This window comes from Squalius cephalus (genome assembly GCF_949319135.1).
Source record: "Squalius cephalus genome assembly, chromosome: 13".
NCBI lineage: Eukaryota > Metazoa > Chordata > Actinopteri > Cypriniformes > Leuciscidae > Squalius > Squalius cephalus.
Window position 1 is genome coordinate 39,300,632 of NC_137134.1, and position 24,791 is coordinate 39,325,422.

At 38.6% G+C, this 24,791-nt stretch overlaps 1 protein-coding gene, 1 long non-coding RNA gene and 1 pseudogene across 3 annotated transcripts in view; 1 reads left to right on the plus strand and 2 right to left on the minus strand.

The window, feature by feature from the left end:
* Positions 1-3,019: 3,019 nt before the first annotated feature.
* The window catches only part of LOC307170117, a 34,487-nt gene continuing 12,715 nt past the window's right edge, over positions 3,020-24,791 (plus strand). The window contains exons 1-3 of the long non-coding RNA XR_013823294.1: positions 3,020-3,101; positions 3,174-3,264; positions 8,397-8,497. This is a non-coding gene — a long non-coding RNA (uncharacterized lncRNA). The remainder of the gene's footprint in view (positions 3,102-3,173; positions 3,265-8,396; positions 8,498-24,791) is intronic.
* On the minus strand, positions 12,365-21,271 carry LOC307170116 (myosin heavy chain, fast skeletal muscle-like; annotated as a pseudogene). The gene is made up of 31 exons: positions 21,229-21,271; positions 21,029-21,127; positions 20,843-20,946; positions 20,522-20,660; positions 20,318-20,436; positions 20,064-20,213; positions 19,805-19,975; positions 19,423-19,729; positions 19,115-19,182; positions 18,947-19,034; positions 18,758-18,875; positions 18,526-18,649; positions 17,722-17,850; positions 17,385-17,640; positions 17,055-17,297; positions 16,794-16,970; positions 16,552-16,697; positions 16,372-16,462; positions 15,876-16,262; positions 15,675-15,801; positions 15,459-15,572; positions 15,168-15,364; positions 14,900-15,083; positions 14,644-14,809; positions 14,426-14,550; positions 13,909-14,217; positions 13,596-13,799; positions 13,376-13,501; positions 12,799-12,969; positions 12,598-12,702; positions 12,365-12,514 (listed from the first exon to the last, which is right to left on the minus strand). The product of its transcript is annotated as a myosin heavy chain, fast skeletal muscle-like (transcript).
* LOC307170533 (myosin heavy chain, fast skeletal muscle-like) lies at positions 21,785-23,176 on the minus strand (the record flags this gene model as incomplete). The annotated part of the gene is made up of 4 exons (XM_079891657.1): positions 21,785-21,816; positions 22,514-22,670; positions 22,750-22,893; positions 22,976-23,176. The coding sequence occupies 4 exons, from the start codon at positions 23,174-23,176 to the stop codon at positions 21,785-21,787; spliced, it is 534 nt and encodes a 177-aa protein (XP_079747783.1).

Sequence of the window (24,791 nt, forward strand, 5' to 3'; positions counted from 1 at the left end):
AAATTGTCACTAGATGAATTAAATATTTGAAAATAAGCCACCAATATTGAGATTAAAAATTAGACTTGATGTATTTATAGGTGCCACTTGTGATCAAGCGCCTTAACCTTGAGAAAGGGTTGTTATGTGAAGGGTATCAGTGACTGGAGTTCAGACATTGTTTAGGTCTTATGTAGAGCATAATCTTCTTCAAGTGCCTTGGCACTACAGTAGAGCCCAGTTTAGCCGTGGAGAAGCTCTCAAATGTCACTAGGATACTGTTCCCAGAAGCCTGGAAAGCTTTTCATGTGACAAAGCAGCAAATTTGGGCACAACAGTTGTCATTCCGTGAACTTGTGCATATGGTGACACTTTTGCTGAAGGCCTTGCGACAAGATCTGGCAGAATAATGATGTGTAGACAAACCTATGAAATGGTATGAGACTAGTCAATTTCATCATTCATAACTTTAGAAATGTATTTTCTTCCCATGTCATATATTCCAAATTAATAAAAGATATATGTGTATATATATATATATATATATATATATATATATATATATATATATATATATATATATATATATAAAAAAGTTGTTTTTAGTTAACATGTAGTTGACAAGTTACGTATAGTAAGTAGAATGTCTGGACCATCAAAATAAAGTGTTACTGTTAATGTATATAGGGGTCTCTTTTAGACATCCTAATCAGGTGGATAATAGAAACCCCTAACTCTTAGCTTATAAATAAGAGGCATAGCAAATGTTGTGAATTAAAGCGTACACTGTAAAAAAATTTACTGCTATTTACTTAAAAAAAATTATGGTAACAATATTACACATAATATTTTGAGTAGTTAAAGTTTGATTTCATTCATGGAATCTACCTGAATAAATCATGTAAAATGCCCTAATTTATTTAGTCTATGACATAATGAATTACAGTTTTTTTGTGAAATGTGCTTTTTTATTTGAAGTATTTTTATTCTCAAAATTGTGTGAAGTCAAGTGGACGGATATGACCTGTTTATATTTAACTTTAAGATATATTGTTTTATAAAAAGACTGTATGCTGCTAGGACAGCACAGAATCAAACTTGTTACTGCACTATCATTAGCAGAGTTATTGCTACATGTATATAACAATATGCTTCAGAATAATTAATAAATGCAGTTATTCACAACCTAACCATAAGCCCTACTCTTCTGCACAATGGTAACGATCAAAACTTTAACATAATAGAAACTCTTTCAAATGTCAAACATACCTGAACATTAAACATTAACAGATGTTTCCCTTTACTCAAAAACACATGAAATAACACTTAATTTCAAGATTTACTCTCCATTTCCTGCCATGTGCAAAGCATGCTGGGAACAAACAATGGTGTCTCTAAATATAACCACCTAAATGAGCTAATTCTCTTAAAATAAATAGGTAGCCCCTTTTCCTTAATTTTATGAGGTTTATCAGTTCCTCAATTCAAGCCTTAAAATTGTGTATGTTTCCTTAAAAAAAATAGGAAAATGCATCTCTTGGTGTTATTAGTGAAATGTTCTCAATATTTTTAATAAAACACTGAACCACAATTTTCTTAATAAAATATACATAATATTTTTAATGATCACCTCAATTTTTTTAATGAAAATTACTAGACTCATGATTCATTTTTTACAGTGTATGATTTCTTATTTGGACTAAATGCGAACTTTGTTTTTAGCCATGCATTTAATTTGTCCTCTCTCATCTCTCTTTTTTACACTCTACTAATGGCTGTGCTAGTCAATTGGGCATCAGGTGTCTGTTAATTTGTGATTAAATGCTGTTGATCTCAGAGTCGTAGTCATATTACAGTCAAATTTATTTGTATAGTGCTTTTCACACTACACAATTTCAAATCGGCTTTACTGTTATGTCTATAATGCCTTTGTACTTTACCATAGAGCAAGTTTTAGAGCTGGGCTATATATATCGTGATGGTCATACATAGTTAGGTGTTTAACTGTGTGGTGTTGGGCAGTTTACAGTCTCCTTTTGTCCCTGAAGGTATCAGTGCCCGTAATCCAGATTGGCAGCACCTGCGCTAGACGCTGTGGGGAGGATAAGTACTCCGGCTCTTTGGATTTCGCGCTCTCTCTGATTTGGTTCCACTCCTGCCAGCAGCAGCAACACACCTTTGTTATGTTATATTATGTTTTGTTACCGCTTCTCAACACCAAAACGTCACTCTAGTCACTCATCCACATTTACACCACTGATGCTACTGACTAACACACACTATATTGTTAATTGTTAGTTTATTGTTTAAGTTGTTATAATAAATGTTTATTTTTGGCAATCCTCCGTGTCCTCTTCGCATTTGTCATGACCTTTGAGTCGGGTTATGACAATATCGATGTGATATGACTTATTTTCCAGACTTAGGTCTAGATATATTGTATTTACTGCAGTTGTTGTGCCGCAGTGACTTGGAGATGTCAAGGTGATTAAGAGGTTTAAATATTGGTCAGTTTTGTTGTAAGCGAGACCAGGCTGAGTGTGTGGTATATTCAGTTAATGGTAAAACCACAGTGTAAAATTACAGTGAATTGATGATTACATCCTGACTACATCCATGATCAACAAGTGTAATCAGGCACGACTGCATCATGAAAAAGCGGCCCTGATTTCTTCAGAGCTCTCCAGGATTGGGTGGCGTTGGGTGTGCCGTGTTCCTGGCCTTGGATCCTGCCCATGTCCTTTTACTTTCCTTGCAAGGACAATGCAATGTGTCCAACAGGCTTTCTTAGTTTCTTTGAAATGATGGCAGGAGGCTGTGGAATAAATTCTAAGGTGTTGACACCTTATAAGAAGGGGACATGTGCTCAATAAAAAAGCATCTTTCCCTAAGGGTGGTCATATTAGGACTTTCCACAAATATAGCTGGCCGGTCAGCAATGCCATCAGGGCTTTGCCATTTGTCAGCAAAGGTCACAATCATTATTGTGGTGTCAAGTTGAAAGTTTGATATCAGATGGTCATTCGCTTTAATCAACTCCGACTCGGACACCCATATTTCTAAGAGTATTGTAGCAAGCTATTGATTAATTTAATCTTTATTATTGGTCATTCCTTTGTTTGGTCAGTATAAAGAAAGACTTTACATTATTAGTGTTTATCTTTATTCATTTAGCAGGTGCTTTTATTCAACAGCTGGTTTGCAGGCATGCTGTTCTTGCATTGATTCATTCTTTGGCTTTCCTGTTGTTGTCATACAGTAGTGGGACACAGCTGAACTGGCCAGGTAATATTTCTTTAAAAAAATATGTATTATTTGCATTTGTAATCGATAATACAGACATTCTCTGGCCCTTTGGATGCATTCTTGCTCAAGTGCTTTCCTTAGGAGAGAATTCACAACTAGATGTAAATCTTTAGACAGAGAAGTAATGTGCTTGACTCAAGGAAAATTGGTTCTACAGTTTGTTTACAGAGTGTCTAATACATGTGATGAGAATGTACCTGTAGTATTTTCGGGATTATTTGTCTTTGAGGACAGATGTGGTCTTGTGATTTGGGCATCTGTTAGTCATTCTGAATTTCTAGTAGTATTTAGATTAAACCTGAGTTTTACACTTAGACTAGGCATTTACCATGTGATATTTTTGGGATGCAAACTGGAGCATTAGAATACATTTGATTGCTTTTGTCAGATTATGTATTTGGTAATAACTTGAAATGGAGTTCTCTCTCATTTGAATGGCAAATAATGATCAGGGCTGCATTTCCCGATAACGTTGTCTCTTAGCGCGCTACGAAGACTCTTAAGGTATAACTTAACTAAAGGTATACCATTGCTAGGCGTGTTCCCCGAATCATACCTTAGGAAGCTGCTTAAGCTGCTTCTCTCGTGCAGGGGCTGTTTCACTGCATTATGTGAGAAAGCGGTGTTCTTTATAAAAGAAGCACTTTGTTAAAAGTTGACCGTTAAAGATAATAAAGATAATACTAAACCGTTTCTCCAGTCCGAGCTCATTAACTCTAATGTGACCACACCCACGCGCGCACGAGCGATTGACATGCAAATGATCCACGTGGAGGAACGCAGACCTGTAAACGCACATTACCTCAAAAACAAAGAATCAGAGACTTCAGTATTCCTCTGCTTTTCATCGAGTTTGGAAGACTGTGTTTGTGCTGTGCTGTTTACCTTGGATTTACCTCAGAAGAATTAGAAGAACACAATTTGATTATGAGAAAGATTTTTAAGATAAGACACTCATAATAGTAAGCATGTTATTGTTGCATAAACTTTTTACATTGTAGCTACTGGTTAAACTGGTGCCAGACTAAAATGTACGGTTTGAAATAAGATTGGAGTAAAAACATGAAGCCTAATGCTAAATGTATATACCATAGACTGTAAAAAAAGATGGACGACGCCCCTTCGCTCTCTTCCATTGATGAGAACTGAAGCCGCCAGTGTCCCGATATGGCGCTGACATCTTGGAACTTGAGTCTGCGCAGTAGCGATCTCGGGACCAGACCTGCGCAGTCGTGAGCAGGAAGTAAAGCCGCAAAGTCAACGCTCCGCCCTCACTCTCGCAGAAAGAGTGGATTCTGCACACTTTTTAAAAAATTTATTGCAGTATGACAAGAGGCTTGTTAAAATAAAGTAAATACAATCTCCTCAGTCCTCCGAAGATCCCGAAAAAATGTCTGTTGGTGCTTCAGTGACTACTTCGCTCAGAGAAACCTGTCAATCACAGCTGTCAATCATGACGTCACACCACCGCATCACGTAACTAACTAAAAACCAACTTATTTTTGAAACAGACACTTGAACTTACATCAGCGTGATAAAAACAACAGCAAATGAAAGAAACCACCTTTGGAAAATAGATATTTGAAGTGTATTTAATTGTTTAGTTGGTCTCACGTCCCATTGAGTAACACGGGGAGGCGGGGCTTATGACCTATACTAGGACTAGTCACCGGGGGGCGATCAAGACGTTTTGGCTTCACTTTTCAGGGCTTGTGCGGCACGCTTGGTATATACATGTACGACACAAGGATGTTTTTCGATAATAAAACACAGCATAATATAAAAGTAGACTAGTATGAGTGTTTATTCTAATATGGTGAATATTATAATGTTTAGACCAGTGTTTACTGTTAAATACTGTGTTTGTGGATATCTGCTCAAACGTAGATATGTATAATGTGGTAACAATAATGTTTCATAGTTTGAAGCGGCTCGATTGGTTCAGTAAATGGTCTCTGCACGCGCTGTGAGTTTGGGTCACTCGCGCTATGCGTTTGAAAAGCAAACCGCGCCAAACATTAGGCGTCATGTTTTTACTCCAATCTCATTTCATTACGTCATAACGAATAGAAACATTTGAAGTAACATATGATAATCCATATATTTTTCTCTAGTGTAGTGTTACTGAAGTGTTCCTTTTTAACGATTTATAGGCTGCCTGCTATAGGCTGCCTGCTATACAAGGCACAACAAACTCGGTGTTCATTTTATATATATATATATATATATATATATATATATATATATATATATATATATATATATATATATATATATATATATATATATTAGGGGTGTAACGGTTCACAAAATTCACGGTTCGGTTCGATACGATACACTTGTGTCACGGTTCGGTACGGTTCGGTTCGGTACGTTTTCCATACAGCATTGCCAGAGAAATTTCCTTGAATTATTTTTTTATTATTATTCATTTATTTAATGAAACTAACATCATAAAGTATGATTTTTTTTTTTTTTTTGGTGCTTTTTTTACTGAGCAATAATGGAGCTATACTTGACTCTTCTTATGAGCATATAAAACAAAACCTCCTTGGGCAAAATGAAATGTAATATTGTAGTAGGCTAGTAGACTAGTTATAAACAAAGGTTTATTTTAGTTCAGATTAACATTTGAGGGCAGCAATTGTATTCATAATGTCAAAATAAAACCGACGTAATGTTACTTGAAAGCATTATAGCCCACTATTCCTGACAAACTTCCATACCTTGCAGTTAGTGTTACTACAGCAAATCCATTCCGCGGTGAATGTTGCTGATCTGTGGACACCGGCCAGTTCATTCATGGCACGATGTTTCCTGGTTTCCACGTCAGCGCAGTTTGATCCGTTAATAACAGAGAAATGTGCATGTTTCTCACTAGATCTCGCAGCGATGTTATTACTTCAGTGGCGAATTCAAAAAGTATTTGAAATTCAAATGCTTCCTTTACTGGTCTGGATCTCTTAGCGCTGTGTAGTGTTGCTTGATCAGGCTCGTGCATAGGGCTCGCGAGTCCCGCTTCACAGGTCAAAACTGATAAACGGTCCACACAAACACAATAAGAGTAGCTCAGTTTCGTTCCTTACATTGCATTTGCCAGTTGATGTTGTGGTAGCGGCAGCCTCTATGAGTGCGCTTGCCACCCGCGACGCGCCTTCATTTGAAATAACGTAATTTTGGTCGACAGAAAAAATTGCCCACGAACCGTTCGGTACGTAATGCGTACCGAAAACCGAACCGAAAGCCTCGTACCGAACGGTTCGATACGAATACGCGTATCGTTACACCCCTAATATATATATACAGTACAGGCCAAAAGTTTGGACACATTACTATTTTTAATGTTTTTGAAAGAAGTTTCTTCTGCTCATCAAGCCTGCATTTATTTGATCAAAAATACAGAAAAAAATTTAATATTGTGATATATTATTACAATTTAAAATAATTGGTTTTCAATTTATTATACTTTAAATTATCATTTATTTCGGTGATGCAAAGCTGAATTTTCAGGATCATTACTCCAGTCTATCAAATGATCCTTTAGAAATCATTCTAATATGATGATTCATTATCAAAGTTGGAAACAGTTCTGCTGCTTAATATTTTTTCATAACCTGTGATACTTTTTTAGGATACTTTGATGAATAAAAAAAAAGAAAAGAAAAAAAAAAGAAGCAAATGTTTTCAAGATAGAAATCTTTTATAACAACAATATACACTACTGGTCAGTAATTTGGGGTCAGTAATTTTTTTCTTTATTTTTTTTTAAATAAATCAATAATTTTATTCAGCAAGGATGTGTTAAATTGATAAAAAGTGATAATAAAGAAGATTTATATTAAAAAAAAATTTTTATTATTTTGAATAAATGCAGTTCTTGTTAACCTTTTATTCATCAAATATATTAGGCAGCAGAACTGTTTCCAACACTCATAATAAATCAGAACATTAGAATGATTTCTAAAGGATCATGTGATAGACTGGATGTCACATGTGACACTGAAGACTGGAGTAATGATCCTGAAAATTCAGCTTTGCATCACCGAAATAAATGATAATTTAAAGTATAATAAATTGAAAACCAATTATTTTAAATTGTAATAATATATCACAATATTACATTTTTTTCTGTATTTTTGATCAAATAAATGCAGGCTTGATGAGCAGAAGAAACTTCTTTCAAAAACATTAAAAATAGTAATGTGTCCAAACTTTTGGCCTGTACTGTAATATATATATATATATATATATATACACTCACCTAAAGGATTATTAGGAACACCATACTAATACTGTGTTTGACCCCATTTCACCTTCAGAACTGCCTTAATTCTACGTGGCATTGATTCAACAAGGTGCTGAAAGCATTCTTTAGAAATGTTGGCCCATATTGATAGGATAGCATCTTGCAGTTGATGGAGATTTGTGGGATGCACATCCAGGGCACGAAGCTCCCGTTCCACCACATCCCAAAGATGCTCTATTGGGTTGAGATCTGGTGACTGTGGGGGCCATTTTAGTACAGTGAACTCATTGTCATGTTCTAGAAACCAATTTGAAATGATTCGAGCTTTGTGACATGGTGCATTATCCTGCTGGAAGTAGCCATCAGAGGATGGGTACATGGTGGTCATAAAGGGATGGACATGGTCAGAAACAATGCCCAGGTAGGCCGTGGCATTTAAACGATGCCCAATTGGCACTAAGGGGCCTAAAGTGTGCCAAGAAAACATCCCCCACACCATTACACCACCACCACCAGCCTGCACAGTGGTAACAAGGCATGATGGATCCATGTTCTCATTCTGTTTACGCCAAATTCTGACTCTACCATCTGAATGTCTCAACAGTAATCGAGACATTTTTCCAGTCTTCAACTGTCCAATTTTGGTGAGCTCGTGCAAATTGTAGCCTCTTTTTCCTATTTGTAGTGGAGATGAGTGGTACCCGGTGGGGTCTTCTGCTGTTGTAGCCCATCCGCCTCAAGGTTGTGCGTGTTAGGGTTAGAGTGTGTGTATTTTGTAAATTTGAATTTTAACCAGAAAAATCTAAAATATATTTCCAAAATCGTGCAGCCCTATAGTTTCTCTTGATTATTTATTTTTTTACAGGGACCAGATGCCACTGATGAGTCTTGCTGACTTAAACATTCACATGAGTCTCTGTACATGAACATGGTAAAATGAAAAATCAAACATCTTGGAAATGACAGGTATGTACTATGTTTCAGGAATGGCACAAAAGTGTGTGACTGTTCAAGTCTCTGTCTTTAGATCAGTATGTTCAATAATGTCCTTTTTTTGGTCCTTTGTTGTGTATCTTTGGATTATGTTAGCCTGGAAATCCAGACCCAAATCTGAAAGATTAATGGTCTGGCATTGACTATTGAAAATCGGCCAGCTCGAGGGGCGGCACCAAGCATGCATTTGAGAATCTCACTGCATGCAATTGGATAACACTACGACCAATCACAACAATCCCCATACGCTTAGCTACCAGCGGAGCTAACTGGTAGATTAGACTCTTGCCGTATCCGGTCGGCAAAACAGCAAAAACGCCCTTCTTGCAAAGGAAGGATTCGAGCGCCGTCTTCTGTTCCTCTTTTAGATAAAAAGCCAAGTCTAACTTGTTCATTGTAGCGACCAAAGCCGTTTCAAACAACTGGTGTTCATCCATAGCCATCTTGCAATGTTTACTAATGACTTCGACGTCACAGCGCTGTCGTCATCTGTTTAGCTCTGCTCTGGCCCGCCTATATCAGATAACCCGATGTGATTGGTGCAGCTCGGATACAAGGGCATATTTAATGAGCATCATTACTCGACGCCAGTGTAACTCTCTGAGCAAATTCAGTTTGTACTCTCGCGAGAACTCTGGATTTCCAGGGAAGGATCATGTTGTGTTGTAAATAAATCCAAACAATCAAAAAGCAATTATTTTTTAAATCTCTCCTCATTCTTTGTGCAAGGTTCCTCATAATGATAGGGCCTGATAGCACCTAATAGGGCCATTATGGGAGGGTCTTTGTCTTTTCTCAGGTGAGAAACACATAAATATTCATGATGATTCATGCCTCCTCGCATACAGCTTTCTTACTCAAAACATGTCTTACAAATTTTAAATCAATATATTGTTTTATCTGAATGAGTACGCAGGATGATTTTCACATACTTTTGGAGCAAATATTCTAGGCTATGTGATACAACTTTCAAAAGTCTTGTGAAGAAATAATCAGTATGGGTTTCATGACCTTATTTCAGTGACAATTTTTTTTTCACAAACCACGCATAAACGTCATTATCTCAAAACTACAAACTTTTACATACATGCTGCTGACATATTATTGTAGCAGAGTTTGTGCTGAATACAGTTTAATCAGACTTTAGCCATGAAAATGTCACAAGTAACAGAAATCAAGCATCGCGTTAGTTCAGGCAGGCCACGTGAGCCAAGCGTGATGATCAGCTGATAGCCAGCTGTTCATGACGTGTACCAATCCAGTGTCGACATCTATCACAGCGGCACATATAAACTCCCATTCCTTCAGCATTTCCTCCATAGCATCACTGCTCGCATTTAAACTCCCTCCTCCAACCCCAACTCCACCCAACCGAAGCTTTAATCATTCTGTCTTTTTATTTTTCCTGTACAGTCACACATTGCAAGCTTTTCTATCATGTAATTGTATTTTCACAACTCATGTAATTGAGATTGTAATTATGTATGCATGTACTGGTTCTGTTCTCTACCCTAAGGGGGTTTGACTTGCTGCTCTCACCGCTCTGTCCAGGCATAGCTGCATGGACAGGCGTAGGAATTTTGTCCAGAAAAGAACCATACCGCCAACACTAACTGTATGCTATAATTGTAATACATTTATACACTTGGCGAAGTGGTCCTGACTGAAATAAGCACAAATATCAGAGCATGTCGGAACACCTCCAGGGCCCAGAAAACACCTCAGACCCCAGAGGATTAAATATTTATTATATTTTTTACTTATATCATTAAAATATTGTAACGCTGATATTATAGCCTAGTAAAAACCATATTATATTTAATTTGAGTTGTTATTTTTAACCTTTAATAAAAATACCTGCTGACAGGGCTCTGTATGTTTACAGCATTAGGTGAGATATTATATTTTATTTTATTTTATTTTATTGAAATCTTGAAATTTGTGTCAAGCAATAATAAAAACAGTAGCCTAACAGTCATTGTACATGTAAACATTGTAACGTTGTCACTAAACTTGACAAAATTCTGTTTAGTTACCAAATGTTTTGACAAACACAATACACTTCTATAGTTGAGAAATACACATTTCAGAATGATCACTAATCTGTGTGTGCGTTTTCCTTGAGATCCAAGCAAGTTGACTCAAACCATTTCTTTATTATAAGCAATCGCATATCGCAATCGCAATATTGACCTCAATATTCACAATATGACATTTTCCCCAAATCTTGCAGCCCTAGTAAAAACATTGTTTTATTTGATGCATCACAATCTTGATCTTTTAGTTTATGCTTTTTCAGTTGCATCATAAAACTTGCCTAGTTATTGTTAAAGGAGCTGTATGTAAGAAATGTATTTCAATTAATCATAAAATGGCCCTGATATGTCATTAGACATTAAGAAATCATGTTCATTTCAAATACTTATATCACTGACAACAGTAGTACGGCCAGGATATTGTCATTTAAAAAGTGAAGTTGCAGCCCTCAACTGATGTTGATGTTGTCATCTTGTGTTTTGTCCTGAAGCCCCACCCTCCACCTATCTACCAATCACGAAATCAGTAGTGTTTCGGCATCCGGGTTGCCAGCTCTGCTCTAGTTACCACAGCTGCAGCTCCTTGTAGCAGCCTATGTTCCTGCTGGATCCTGCAGCATATCTGGCAACCTCAAATCAGGGGGAGGGGGAGGGGATACACCGCTCTACAGTAATTTGAAAGTGATTGCAGTACCAGTTTTGGCCACAATCTTACATACAGCTCCTTTAAACAAACATGGTCAATTTACCAGACACGGAGCCAGCTCTGTCAAAGTTAAATTTAAGTGCATGAGAATATTTTGCAATAAATTTGCAATGCAGAGACATTTGTGACATTCACCAAAACAAATTAATTTAAAGTGAAACTGAAACAGAAACCGGCATTGAGCTCACATAACCTACCTCTCTCAATCGCCACAAATTCCAAATGTTTCCATATTTTCAATGTATTTGGATGCTAAAATATTATTTATTAAAACCCTGTACATTCAGATAAATAATATCGTTGAATATTAAGTTTCCCCATGTAAATGTAAAAGTGTCCCCTATGTAAAGCGCTTTGAGTGCGAGCTATATAAATCGCTATATAAATCGCTATATAAATGTAATGAATTTATTATTATAATTATTATTAAAGAATTTGAGATTTAATTTGCACACAGTAATTCTCATTCATCAATAAAAGTAAGAAGCTTGGACTGTATAGCTTTGTATTATGTTTGACAGATGAAATTATTATTAATTTAGCTGAATTTTAAAATGAGTATTTTGAGGTATTGAGTAAATGAGGTATTTACACACCTGTAAATTTGGTAGAAACTTTCCTAAGCAACATAAATTGCATTCAAGGTATGAATTTTTTTTATTAGTCCATGCACTCTCTGAGAATCGAACCCTTGATCTTGACGTTGGTGCCATGCTCTACCAGTCTACAATACAGACAGACAGAGAGCGCCTTGATAAACTGCATTTAATGGACATGTAAGGCACAGTACATGTGCCTTCATTCTTCATCCTTGCTCTGCAGTAAATAAAAAGACATTAAGTTGCATGTTTTTTCCCCAGTTAGAAACACATTTATATTAAGCAGTGTACTTTAAGATTAACCCCCTACCCCTTTTGCCAAAAAATTCACAATACCTTTCCAACTTCACGGCTCTTGGCCCTCAGCTTGTTGACCTGGGACTCTGCGATGTCAGCACGCTCCTGAGCCTCCTCCAGCTCATGCTGCACCTTCCTGTACCTGGACAGGTGAGTGTTGGCCTGTTCCTCCTGTTATGATTACACAAGATATTCAACCCATTTCATAGCAGTGCATTCATGGCACTGGACGCTCAAGATTTGATATTAGACTCACAGCTTCTTCAGACTGGCGCTTGTAGGCCTTCACTTTCAGCTGCAGCTTGTCTACCAGATCCTGCAGTCGGGTCACGTTCTTCTTGTCTTTCTCAGTCTTTGGGTGTAAATATTGGTCATGGTCTTAGTTAAACTGTATATTGTAAACGGTGGTAAATTTCTAATTAAAAGTAGTTTTACCTGGTAGGTAAGTTCCTTCACTCTCCTCTCGTATTTGCGCACTCCTTTCACAGCGTCTGCTCCACGTCTCTGCTCGGCTTCAACTTCAGACTCTAACTCGCGCACCTTCAATAGAGAATTATTGTTTTGCCTGTCAAATCTCTGCCACGACCAGTATATCTAAGAATGAGTTTTGTTAAGCTCCTGAACACTCAAATTTACCCTGGACTCCAGTTTCTGGAGCTGTTTCTTTCCACCCTTCATGGCCAGACTTTCGGCCTCATCCAGACGGTGCTGCAGATCTTTGACAGTCACCTCCAGGTTCTTCTTCATCCTCTCCAGGTGAGCACTTGTGTCCTGCTCCTTCTTCAGCTCCTCAGCCATCATGGCAGCCTGAAATATAAGCCAATTTAGGTTAACTAACCTATTTAGATGGGCAGTTGTGGCCTAATGGTTAGAGAGTCAGATTTGTAACCCGAAAGTCAAGGGTTTGATTCTCAATATCAGCAGGTAATGACTGAGGTGCCCTTCAGCAAGGCATATAACCCCCAATCACTCTCTGGGTGCCACAACAAAAAATGGCTGCTCACTGCTCCTGATGTGTGTGCCCTAACTCTAACTTGGATTGGTTAAATGCAGTGGACAAATTCTGAGTATGGGTTACCATACTTTGTCTTCACTTTCCTTTACTTCATAGCTAAAAATTCTAATGAATATTCCCTTTGTTACCACATGAACCTAAACACATAGTCAAATAACTGTTTAAATTAGAATAGAGAAGCAGAATGTAAACACCCACATCAGTGATGGCCTTCTTGGCCTTCTCCTCAGCATTTCTGGCCTCCTGGACTGAATCTTCCACCTCACCTTGAACCTGGACCAGATCAGTCTCAAGCTTCTTCTTGGTGTTAATAAGACTTGTATTCTGTGGGATGTAAGCAGTTAGTTTAGTGTACATCGTAAATGAAAGTTTATCTTGCATCCTGAATTTGTTCCAAGTATTTAGTAATTTTTTGTACTTGTGAGTGCAGCAGTCCCACACGCTCGCTGGCATCAACCAGCTCTTGCTCCGCCACTTTGCGGCCTCTCTCTGTTTGCTCCAGTGCAGCTCTCAGCTCCTCAATCTCTGCTTGCATCAGGTTATTCCTGCGCTCCACCATGGCCACCTGTTCCTTCATGTCCTCCTGTCCTCTGAGAGCTTCATCAAGGTGCAGCTGGGCATCCTGTGGCAACATTCTTTCTTTGTTAGTTCTCTTGCTTTGGTTCATGTATCATATTCATATTGTCAAACATTCAATTCTTAATACAATTCCACGTTCCACAGAAAGATACCTTGAGTTGGCCTTGGACATTCCTGAGCTGTTTCTGGGCCTCAGCAGCCTGGCGGTTGGCATGACTCAGCTGGACCTCCATCTCATTCAGATCTCCCTCCATCTTCTTTTTGACTCTCAGGGCATCATTTCTGCTCCTGATCTCAGCGTCCAGTGTGCTCTGCATGGAATCGATCACTCTTTGGCTGTTCCTCTTGATCTGTTCCATCTCCTCATCCTTCTCAGCAATCTTCCTGTCAATCTCGCTCTTCACCTGGTTCAGCTCCAGCTGCACACGAAGAATCTTGGACTCTTCATGCTCCAGGGTGCCCTACAAGGACAGAAGGAAACTTTTTCAATTTGTCACAATATACTGTAGCCTCTAGAGTGATGGCAGTACATTTATGGAGTTTTAAGAAGGACATAATTAGCAGAAATTAAGATTTTCATTTAAGGTTTAGAACCATTCCATATTCAATGTTTTAATGTTATGCAAAGCAATGGGATCATAATGTTAGATCATAGCAAAGGAATGGCACCTCAGCTTCTTCAAGCGCAGTCTGGATCTCTGATTTCTCAGACTCCACTGTTTTCTTGGCTTTCTCTAACTCGTGAATGCTCTTTCCAGTCTCTCCAAGCTGCTCGGTGAGGTCAGAAATCTCCTCTAAAAGGGTTTAAAAATCGTAAATGTAAGATTTTCTGTTTTAATGCATCTCTTTTTTTTTAGTCCTTGGTGTACAAATAAAAGTTGCATTACGTTGCAGATTCTTGTTCTCCCTCTTCAGTGTCTCGAGGTGGTCAAGAGTTTCCTCGTAGGAGTTCTTCATTTTGAAAAGCTCAGTGCTGAGAGAACGAGCTTCTTTCTGAGCACCTTCTAGTTCAGCCTGACTTTCCTCATACTTTTGTTTCCACTCTGCTAGCACCTGAAAATGAAAGAAATGTAGTCATTGTTAATTAGCTAAGTCATCGGTTCATCAGTGTTTAGGTTTATAGGTTATCCATGTCTTTCTTACCTTGTCAAAGTTTCTCTGCTTCTTGTCAAGGTTGGCTGCCAATGCATTTGCCCTCTCCACATCAATCATGAGATCCTCTACTTCACCCTGCAGTCTCTGTTTGGTCTTTTCCAGAGAGGCACACTTTGAGTTCACCGCCTCAATGGATTCTTCAGCATCCTGCAGACGCTGGGCCAGCTTTTTCCTGAGGAAGTGATATGAAATTATGAAATCTGACTAATATTTTTCATAATAAATGTAGGAAGACTTTTTCCACTGATGTATTTACTTGGATTCCTCAAGCTCCTCAGTGCGCTGGATGGCATCAGTCTCATATTTGGTTCTCCACTGAGCCACTTCACTGTTGGCCTTAGACATTCCACGCTGGAGTTCAGCTTTGGCCTCCTGCTCTTCCTCAAACTGCTCTCTGAGCAAATCACAGTCATGGCGGGCAGACTGAACCGCATGGGCCAGAGCGTTCTTGGCCTATCAGGCAGAACATTTTGAGTTTTTCAACAGTCTACCATCCATACAATGGTTAAGATAATCAAAAAAGCTAATTAATTATGTATAACTCTACCTTGACTTCTTCCTCAATATGTCTTTTGAGTTCCTCAATTTGCTGTGTATAAGCCTGTTTTCCTTAATTGTGAAACAAGTGCTTCTTTCTCTTCCAGTTGGCGACTAAATTCACCTTGGAAACAGGTTACAGATATTACAATGAAATAACAATAACATACAAAATTTTCACTCATAAAAAAAAAAGCTTTTACACATGTAGCTTACTCTGTCTTACCATTTTCAGTCTGAAGTCTTGCACGTTGTCCATTTACGTCATTCAACTGACGAATATTTTCATCACTCTTGGATTTGATTTCACTCAGCTGGTCTTCCAGGGTACGGCACATCTTCTCTAAATTAGCCTAAAGAGATTCAAGGTTATATCCAGATGTTTGTAAAGATGATTTTATATTTCAAAATCCTCTAATGACATTACCTTTGCTTTAGCCACAGCCTCCATGTTACTTGTCAAGTCATCAATCTCCATCTTGTATTCACTCTTCTCCTTCTCCAGCTTCTGTTTGACCCGCTGAAGGTTGTCGATCTGTTCTCCGAGTTCAGCCACACTGTCCGCCTGCTTCTTCCGGAGAGCTGCGGCTGTTGCTTCATGCTGCAAGGTGGACTCTTCCAGATCACGACGCAACTTCTGGAATTCAGCTTCACGCTTCTTGTTCTCAATCTGGGCAGAAGTGGCACCACCAGCTTCCTCAAGCCTCTCACTGATCTCTTCAAGTTCCCTGGAGAGATCAGCTCTCTGCTTCTCCACTTTAGCACGAGCAGCTCGCTCGGCCTCAATTTCCTCCTCCAGCTCCTCTATACGGGCCTAAAGAAAGAAAGAAAAATGAATTATCCAGTGATATTTGTCATGCGGGTTATCCCAGCTATGCATCTACTTCACAGTTTTACAATGAAAAGATTAGGGTTAGGGTTACCTGAAGTTCTTTGATCTTCTTCTGAAGCTGTGCTCCCAAAGACTGTTCATCCTCAATCTTGCTGAGAAACTGACTTATCTCAAAGTCTTTCCTGTTTTTAAAAGTATTGTTTTTTTTAAATGTGCAGAATACTTACTTTTTGTAAAATGTTTAATTGTGTAAAGACTAATGTCCACTCACTTTTTGATCTTCTCTTCTGATTGCTGTTTGTCATTCTCCAGGTCCATTATGGACTCCTGGGCCAGTTTCAGATCACCTTCAAGCTTTCTCTTGGCTCTCTCAAGGTCCATACGGAGCTTCTTCTCCTGCTCCAGTGAGCCCTCAAGCTATTGTCATGGAAACCAGAGCATTAATTATGGTATAGAGACACAACATTCATTTCCTATTGATTTATGTTCTTATTCTCATGCCAAATATCTTACATCATCCACTTGCTGCTCAAGCTTTGTCTTAGATTTAGTCAGAGTGTTGACTTTGTCTTCCTCTGCCTGAAGGTCATCAAGAGTCTGCTGGTGTGCCTCTTGGAGGGCTTTCTTCTCTTTGGTCAGCTTGGCAATGCTCTCATCCTGAGAGGCCATCTCCTCCGTCAGGTTTTTCACCTAAATGGAAACATTGTTCACTGGTTTCATCCTCAAGATCCTGAACAGTCAGCAGTGTGAAGAACATGTGAAAATATTATTGACCTTATTTTCTGTTGCATGTTTCTCCTTCTCCACTTTGGCCAAGGTGAGCTCCAGGTCGTCAATGTCTTTCTTCAGTTCAGAGCATTCGTCCTCCAGTTTCCTCTTCTTGGCAGTCAGTTCAGCATTGATTTCCTCTTCATCCTCCAGTCTCTCGTTTGTCTCTTTGAGTTTGGCCTCGAGCTGGATCTTGCTTTTAATGAGACCTTCACATCTCTCCTCAGCATCAGAGAGGCTTTCAGCTTCCTGTTCATTGAGATGGATTTTGTTTAATGGCTTTTGTTCATAGCTTTTAGCATTTACATTAGGATCAATAAGAACTGAAATACTCACAGATGTTACTTGCAGTAGAAGGTCGTTTTTCTCCTGAAGAAGTGACACCATTTTTTCTTCAAGCTCCTTCTTTTTAGCTAATGCCTTTGTCAGATCCTCCTTCATTTTCTCAAAGTTCTCCTTCATGGCTGCCATTTCTTTCTCAGTCTCTGCACTCTTTAGAAGAGGCTTGATCTTGAAGTACAGCTTCATCCATGGCCAATGTTTCACATTCATGAATGAGCGGATGTTGTATTGGATGGAATAAATTGATTCTCTGTGTAAATTGCAATCAGTAAATTAGTCATTATCAGTCTTTCGTAACAAACAGTTGTGTTCCAATCAGTTTTTTAAGTACCTCCTTTCCATCATTTTGACAAATTCCTTCCTCATGACGTATCCACGGCACAGTCATGGTAACCAGCGTTGCTAATTTCTCATCTCTCATCTCCTCAAGAGTACCCAAGAGACCAGCTTTGAAGAAAACCTACAAGAACATTTGGAAGATAATAGATTTAAAAAAGGCCAAGTAGTCCTCATTATTGTAGATGTGAAAATAAATCTATTATATTCTATACTATAACATACAATGACATTCTAGAGAATTCTGTGCTGTCCTCTTTGACTCAACTCTTTAGGGAGGCATAACAATGTCTCTGTGCACAAAGCAGGATCCATTAAGGAATGCTTTACTAAGTCTGGTGTGGAAGAACTGTACTTCTTTACTGTATTGAAAACGAGACGCCATCACCGCATCAGTGCCTAACCTTACTGATGCTCTTTTGTTTGAATGGCAGCAAATTCATGCCTCCATCTTCACCATTTAGTGGAAGGCCCTCCTCCCTCAAACTGTTGCATTAAAGTTGCAAGTGCAGAATTATTTAGAATGCCATTGTGTAATTCAGCTTTTTGTTTTCCATGGAATTTCTGAAATGATTGAACCTGTTAATGGGATGCTTCACACAAAAATGTGTGTAAAAATTTACTCAGGTTGTTCATTTTGGACCACATTAACTTTCAATGTATGGAAAAAAAACTGCTGAAACATTCTTCAAATATCTTCACTTGTGCTCCACAGAAGAAAGTAAATGGTACAATTTACGACGTGAAGGTGAGTAAATAAGGACAGAATTGACATTTTTTGGTATCTTTCGTTAATCACCTTGGTGTGTCCAAACTTGTATTGGGTGTGGTCAACATCAATAGAGCCCAAGAGTTTCTCTGAAGCCTTTTTGTTGTCAATGAACTGTCCGTCAGGGATGGCGCTAGCATTTAACACTTTGTATCTAGCGGACAGTCAGAGGAGAGTCATGGGGGATAAAAATGGTCATAAGAGGATGAAGATTATGTGGTTCATCATCTCTAATTCAGTGGTTGCAAAAAGGTGTCTTTACCTCTGCTTGAAGTCACCATAGAGGATTCTGCTGGGGAAACCCTTCCTGCAGATTCTGATGCCCTCCAGCACACCATTACACCTGAGCTGGTGGATAACCAGGAAGTTCTCCATCAGACCTGCAATGGAAATGTTCTTAAGGTTCCAGAGATATTTTCAAAACCTTTGAGTCTTCAGAGATTTGGATTACCTGGAGTCTTGGACTCATTAGGAATCAAGCAGCGCACAAAGTGAGGGTGAGTGCTCCTCAGGTTAGTCATCAGCTTACCCAAGTTCTCCTGTGGAAACGCCTGTCATTAGTCTAATCTTTAATGGTGTAAAAATTCACATTCTTCATAAAGATAGAGAATCTGTTTACCCTGAAAAGTGCAGACACTGTCTGGAAGGAACCACCCTTCTTCTTGCCTTTCTTTCCTCCTCCCTCAGCTGTTTTATGTCATTGAAAAAAAGGGTCTTTATTGATCTTGTATTGCTTTCCATTAACCCCTTCAATAAATCTCTATTTGAATGTTGTTGAATCTATTGATATCTTGCATAGATATATATAAAATTTTCATGATACTTTAGAATCTGCGATCACATAGTGTGTTACACTCTGATAATCTAAGCATGTGTATTGTACATAATCATAACACAAAGGAACTGAGGAAATGCAAATGTTCGTACCATCAGCAGCTCCATGAGCGGCATACAGGAAGGCCAGCACTTTGAGCGATGACTTTTGGTAGAGTTGCACGACAGAGTCGTTCAGTGGATCCTTGTTCTTGTCCAACCAGCCATTAATGTTGTAGTCCACAGTGCCGGCATAGTGGACCAGAGAGAAGTGGGCTTCTGCCTTACCTTTGGCAGGCTTGGGCTTCTGGAAAGCTGCAGCTTTGCCCAGATGCTGATCATATAGCTTGTTTTTGAAGCTTGTGTCTGTAGCCTTGGGGAACATGCACTCCTTTTCAAGGATGGAGAAGATGCCCATTGGCTGTTGAAGAAATATTCATGCTCAAGTACAGGCACAATATGAATAATCATTTAAATTTGCTGAATGTCCTCTTACCTTCTCAATGAGCTCAATGCAGGCAGCCAAGTCCATACCAAAGTCAATGAACTCCCATTCAATGCCTTCTTTCTTGTACTCCTCTTGCTCCAGAACAAACATGTGGTGGTTGAAGAACTGTTGCAGTTTCTCATTTGTGAAGTTGATGCAAAGCTGCTCCAAGCTGTTGAACTGACAATTAAGCAGAGGCAAGTTCTTACTATTGTCTATTATGTTTTATATCCTGATTGTTACAGAGACTTTGATAGCTGAAGCTCACATCAAAGATCTCAAATCCAGCGATGTCCAGCACACCAATGAAGAACTGTCTTGGCTGCTTTGTGTCCAACATCTCATTAATACGGACAACCATCCACAAGAACATTTTCTCATAGACAGACTTGGAGAGCGCAGAGACTGAGTTGTTCACCTGAGAAATTCAAAGGTCAGCGTAGATCATATCATTACTCTTTTACTTCCCAAGACAACTATGAATGTCTACGAGACACTTTATTCGAGTAGATAAGTGATCACCTGTGGTACTGTCTGGCCTTTGGTCACCATCTCATTCCCGACCTTCACTCTGGGGTAACACAGAGCTTTCAGCATGTCAGCGGAGTTGAGGCCCATGAGGTAGGCGATTTTATCAGCCACTGAGGAAGAACAGTTTTACGCATTATTGTCACTAATGAAGTGAACGTTTACATGTTTATAGTATGTGCTAATTGTACGTCTTACCCTCGGTGCCGTCAGGCTCGGCCTGCTCTTCTCTCTGCTTCTGTTTAAACTTCATGCCTCCATGATGCATCACAGCACCTGTCAGCTTGTAGATGCTGATTTTCTCATCAGCAGTGAAGCCCAGAATGTCAATGGCAGTCTGTTTTTATATGACCAAATTAATCTCACATTATTCTTTAGCGAGTCAATAAGAAGGGTATTTTATATTGTATGTCATTCAGTTTATTGTAGTGTTTTTTGGATGTTTGTTTGCTCAGATAAATTTAATAAAATCTGAAAATACTGCTTCTACTACTAATAATAATGTAGTTGTCCACATACATCTGTGGCAATGAACTCCTCCACATCATTGATACTCTTGACAGTGATTTCGCCCTGGCTGATCATTGGATAGTCGTAAGGGTTGGTGGTGATGAGCAGGGCCTCTGTAAAGAATTGATGTGCAGTGTGTTAACAGTGTCTCAAACATGGAAATAAATGAAATGCACAATACTGTAGATTTCTCACCGAGCAGCTCTGGCTTGTGTCCGGTCATGAGCTGGTAGAAGATGTGGTAGCTCCTCTCAGCAGACAGCTGGAATGTTACTCTTGACTTTTCCAGCAGATCTTCCAAAGACAAAAATGGAGAAAAAAGTTGTTGATTTTAATCGATTAAACCACATCTTACCCTCCAAATAAAATGTCTGGCTTAAAATAATGTTACTCACAAGTTTCAATATCAGCTGAGGCCAGTTTTCCAGTGGTCCCAAAGTGAATCCTGATGAATTTACCCTATGAAGATTGAAATTATTTACAAAAGGTCAGCTGTTTGGCAGCTTTGAAAGTGTGACTGAAGTTGTATAATGTTATAATCATTAGTTTAACTCACAAAACGAGAGGAGTTGTCATTCCTCACAGTCTTGGCATTACCATAAGCCTCCAGCAGAGGGTTGGCTGCCACTATTTGGTCCTCCAATGATCCCTATATGTAATTGTAGGAAAATGGAAAGTTATTAGGTAAAACACAAATACTGTAATCAATTACATTGTCTTGAAGAGATATTCACTAACCTGCATTTTTCCAGGGACATTTTCTGCCTTCTTCGGTCCAGACATCGCACCAACAGTTGCAAAGTACTGAATGACACGTTTCGTGTTCACAGTCTTTCCTGCACCAGATTCTCCACTGGAGGTTCACAATAGATCATTATTTAGCCATAAATCCTCTACGGATTTACATTATAATGGAAAAGCTTCAGGTTATTGCAAAAGAAGAATATTCACTCACGTAATTAGGACAGACTGGTTCTCGCGATCTGAAATGAAACCATGAAATGTTAACAGGGTTTCCAAATTAGGTAGTACTTTACATTAACTTGAAGGCATAAAGTTTTATAAAATGTTTAATTATTTTTTCTAGTCATTCATTCATGTCAGTGCATAAAAATAAGGTTCAGTAAAATTATAATGCAATAATGCATGTAATACTTAACGGTTGTTATGAATGCAACGTTGAAAAAAACAGCTTGGTCTGGTTTACTAGCTAATAATTTACAGACCTTTTTTTTATCAGTGAATAATACAAAATGTATTATTTGTATTTAATCTATTCATCTATCAAGGCTACATTTTGGCTCTCCAGCGGTTGAAGCATTAGACTAACCCTTACTTGTGGAGGACCAACTTCCAGATAGTAGTCGCCTGAACTCTTTGCTTTTTTCACGGATATGACGTAAACACGCACGGATGAATGAAATGGTAGTTTGCAGTTTCCTGCAATATAAACTTTATATATGATAAGGCAAAAACTGTAATGGATTTATCATGTATGTGCACATTATTTACATTTTGTTAATATAAAACAACTTAAAAATGCACAATCAACAGTTTATAGAAGGTGAAATGTACACTTATATTTTACATTTTGTAGTTATTGTGAATGTTTAGTTTTTTTCATCATGTCAAAGTTTGTCATAACTCTGGTTTGTTGAGACACTTCTGGAATCCACTTACCAGTGAGCATGAACTGGTAGGCGTTGTCGGAGATGGAGAAGATGTGAGGCGGGGCTTCAATCCTCTTTTTGCCTCTGTATCCATTCACAACGACTGTATCGTACACTGGGAGCCACTTGTAGGGATTGACGGTGACGCAGAACAAGCCAGAGTAGGTCTGAAACGGAGATAGATAGTCCAGTCTTACAATGCTGCCGCCCCATCCCAGGAATAAAATATGATTTGCTTAGACTTACGTAGATCATCCACGCTGCGTAACGCTCTTTGAGGTTAAACAGCACAGCCGGCTCATTGAGGTGGGTCATCATGGCCATGTCCTCAATTTTTTCGAACTTAGGAGGATTCATGGGGAAGATTTCATCTTCTTTCACCGTGACAGTCTGTAATGAACATTGATCAGTGATCAAGAGAGACTTTCATGCACTCATTTGTATATTTAACTGAAGAACTCATGAAACTTACTTTCCCACTGTGAGTTTTCACAGTAGCTTTTCCACTCTCTTTACTGACAAGTGTACCCTTCAGGTACATCTCGTCCGCATCTGTCACGAAGAATGCCGTCTTGGCATCGAAGGGGGTGTTCTGAGCCTCTATCCTCTCTCTCTCCGGCTTGCGGAGGTAAATGGCCGCCGGGCCGAAGCACTCCATTTCACCATCTCCCATGATTGTGGTTCGCTGTGGAGTAATATATTCACCTTAACGCTGCTTAGTATTACCTCTCTACTTTTCTCAGGTATTATCTTTACAGTGTTGTAATCAGTTACTTATCAGTAAATGTAACTGGTGTTAGTTTACCTTTTGCGATGTTCCGAGAGGAAAACAGCGGCTGTCAAGTTATGGTTTCTGAAAAAGACTAAGAGATAGTGACGTATATTAGCATCTTCAATTATGCGTTAGTATAAATGCATCATTTGAATAAGAACACTCAGGCGTTCTACATTAATTCTTAAATTAAAATGAAACTGACCAATTAAAATGTGCAGTTCCCTCACCTTAGCCTGTTCACTGTAAGTCTTCGGGATTAGGGCCCCGTTTATATAGTGTGATTACTAAGCGCTCAGCAGAACTGTCCCGCCAGATTTGATCATGTTACTTCTTTATGTGGTGTGATATTTCTCTTTTCCAGGGAGGAAATAGGAAGATGTTATCATTCACCTAATACGAGGAATACAGTTACATTGGCACACACAGATAATGAGATTTGGGCTAAAAGACATGGCATAAAAGTTTGTCACGGCCCATGATATTTTAGATTGTAACTTTCATGTAGATATTAGTTTTTTTTCATGCAAATGCATTGCCTGTTTGATAAGTTCAATTTGATGTTGCCTAGGTCCAGTTTCAGTGCAGCATCTTTAAAAGTAATGGAACGTGGCACAGCAGAGAAACGTTGCAGGAGACATCAAAACTTGTAACTTAGAACTTATTTGTCAGTTAAAATGGCTTTGTCTGTTCCTGATGTTAGTTTACATTGCAATTAAGGTTTTGATATAAATGTGGTTAGTGATCACATGAGCAAGGGGCAGAGAGTACAGCTTGGCTGGTTTTCCAAGAATTCTCCCAACTTTTGCCAGCAGGAGATAAAATAGACAGTAACAAGTCATCCTTCCAAATGAAAAATAATATCTCTGACAGATTTTTTTCATCGGGCCATTACATCTCATCAGTCACAGCATAAAGTAAACTGGACTCAATTATGACTCAAAGTTATAAACAGCATGTGCTTATATGGGAAAATCATAAATGTATCTCATCTGCTGTTTGTATTATGAGGATTAGGGCATTACTACAGTGAAGGCCTGACACCATCTCCCATGATTGGACTTTTCTGCTAAAACGTTACGTTTTTAGAAAATGTGCAGGTTTATTGGATTTTGGATTTTGGATTCTGTTAAATACATGGACAAAGACCAAAAGACAAAGTTTAATGTCAACCAGATGTTACAGCAATAAAAAATAAAAATTAATTAATTAATTATTAGTAGTTGTGGCACTGCAGAGTCTTGGCTCACTTACCTTCACAATGGTTGGCAGTCTTTGGGGACTCCAAGACTTCTCCTTTTATAAATAAGATGTTGTCCCAGAAGAGCACTGTATTTGGTTATAATGTGTTGGCTTTTACTGCCTATGTATGATTTTGTTGACCCTTGAGCGGTCTTCGGATAGGGGTGCACACTCATGATCTTGGGGTCTCCAGAGACCCCAGGCAACAACATGTAATTTTGTAACAAAAGATAGTTTTTACTTAAACAAATGTAATTTTACTCTGTTTATTAAT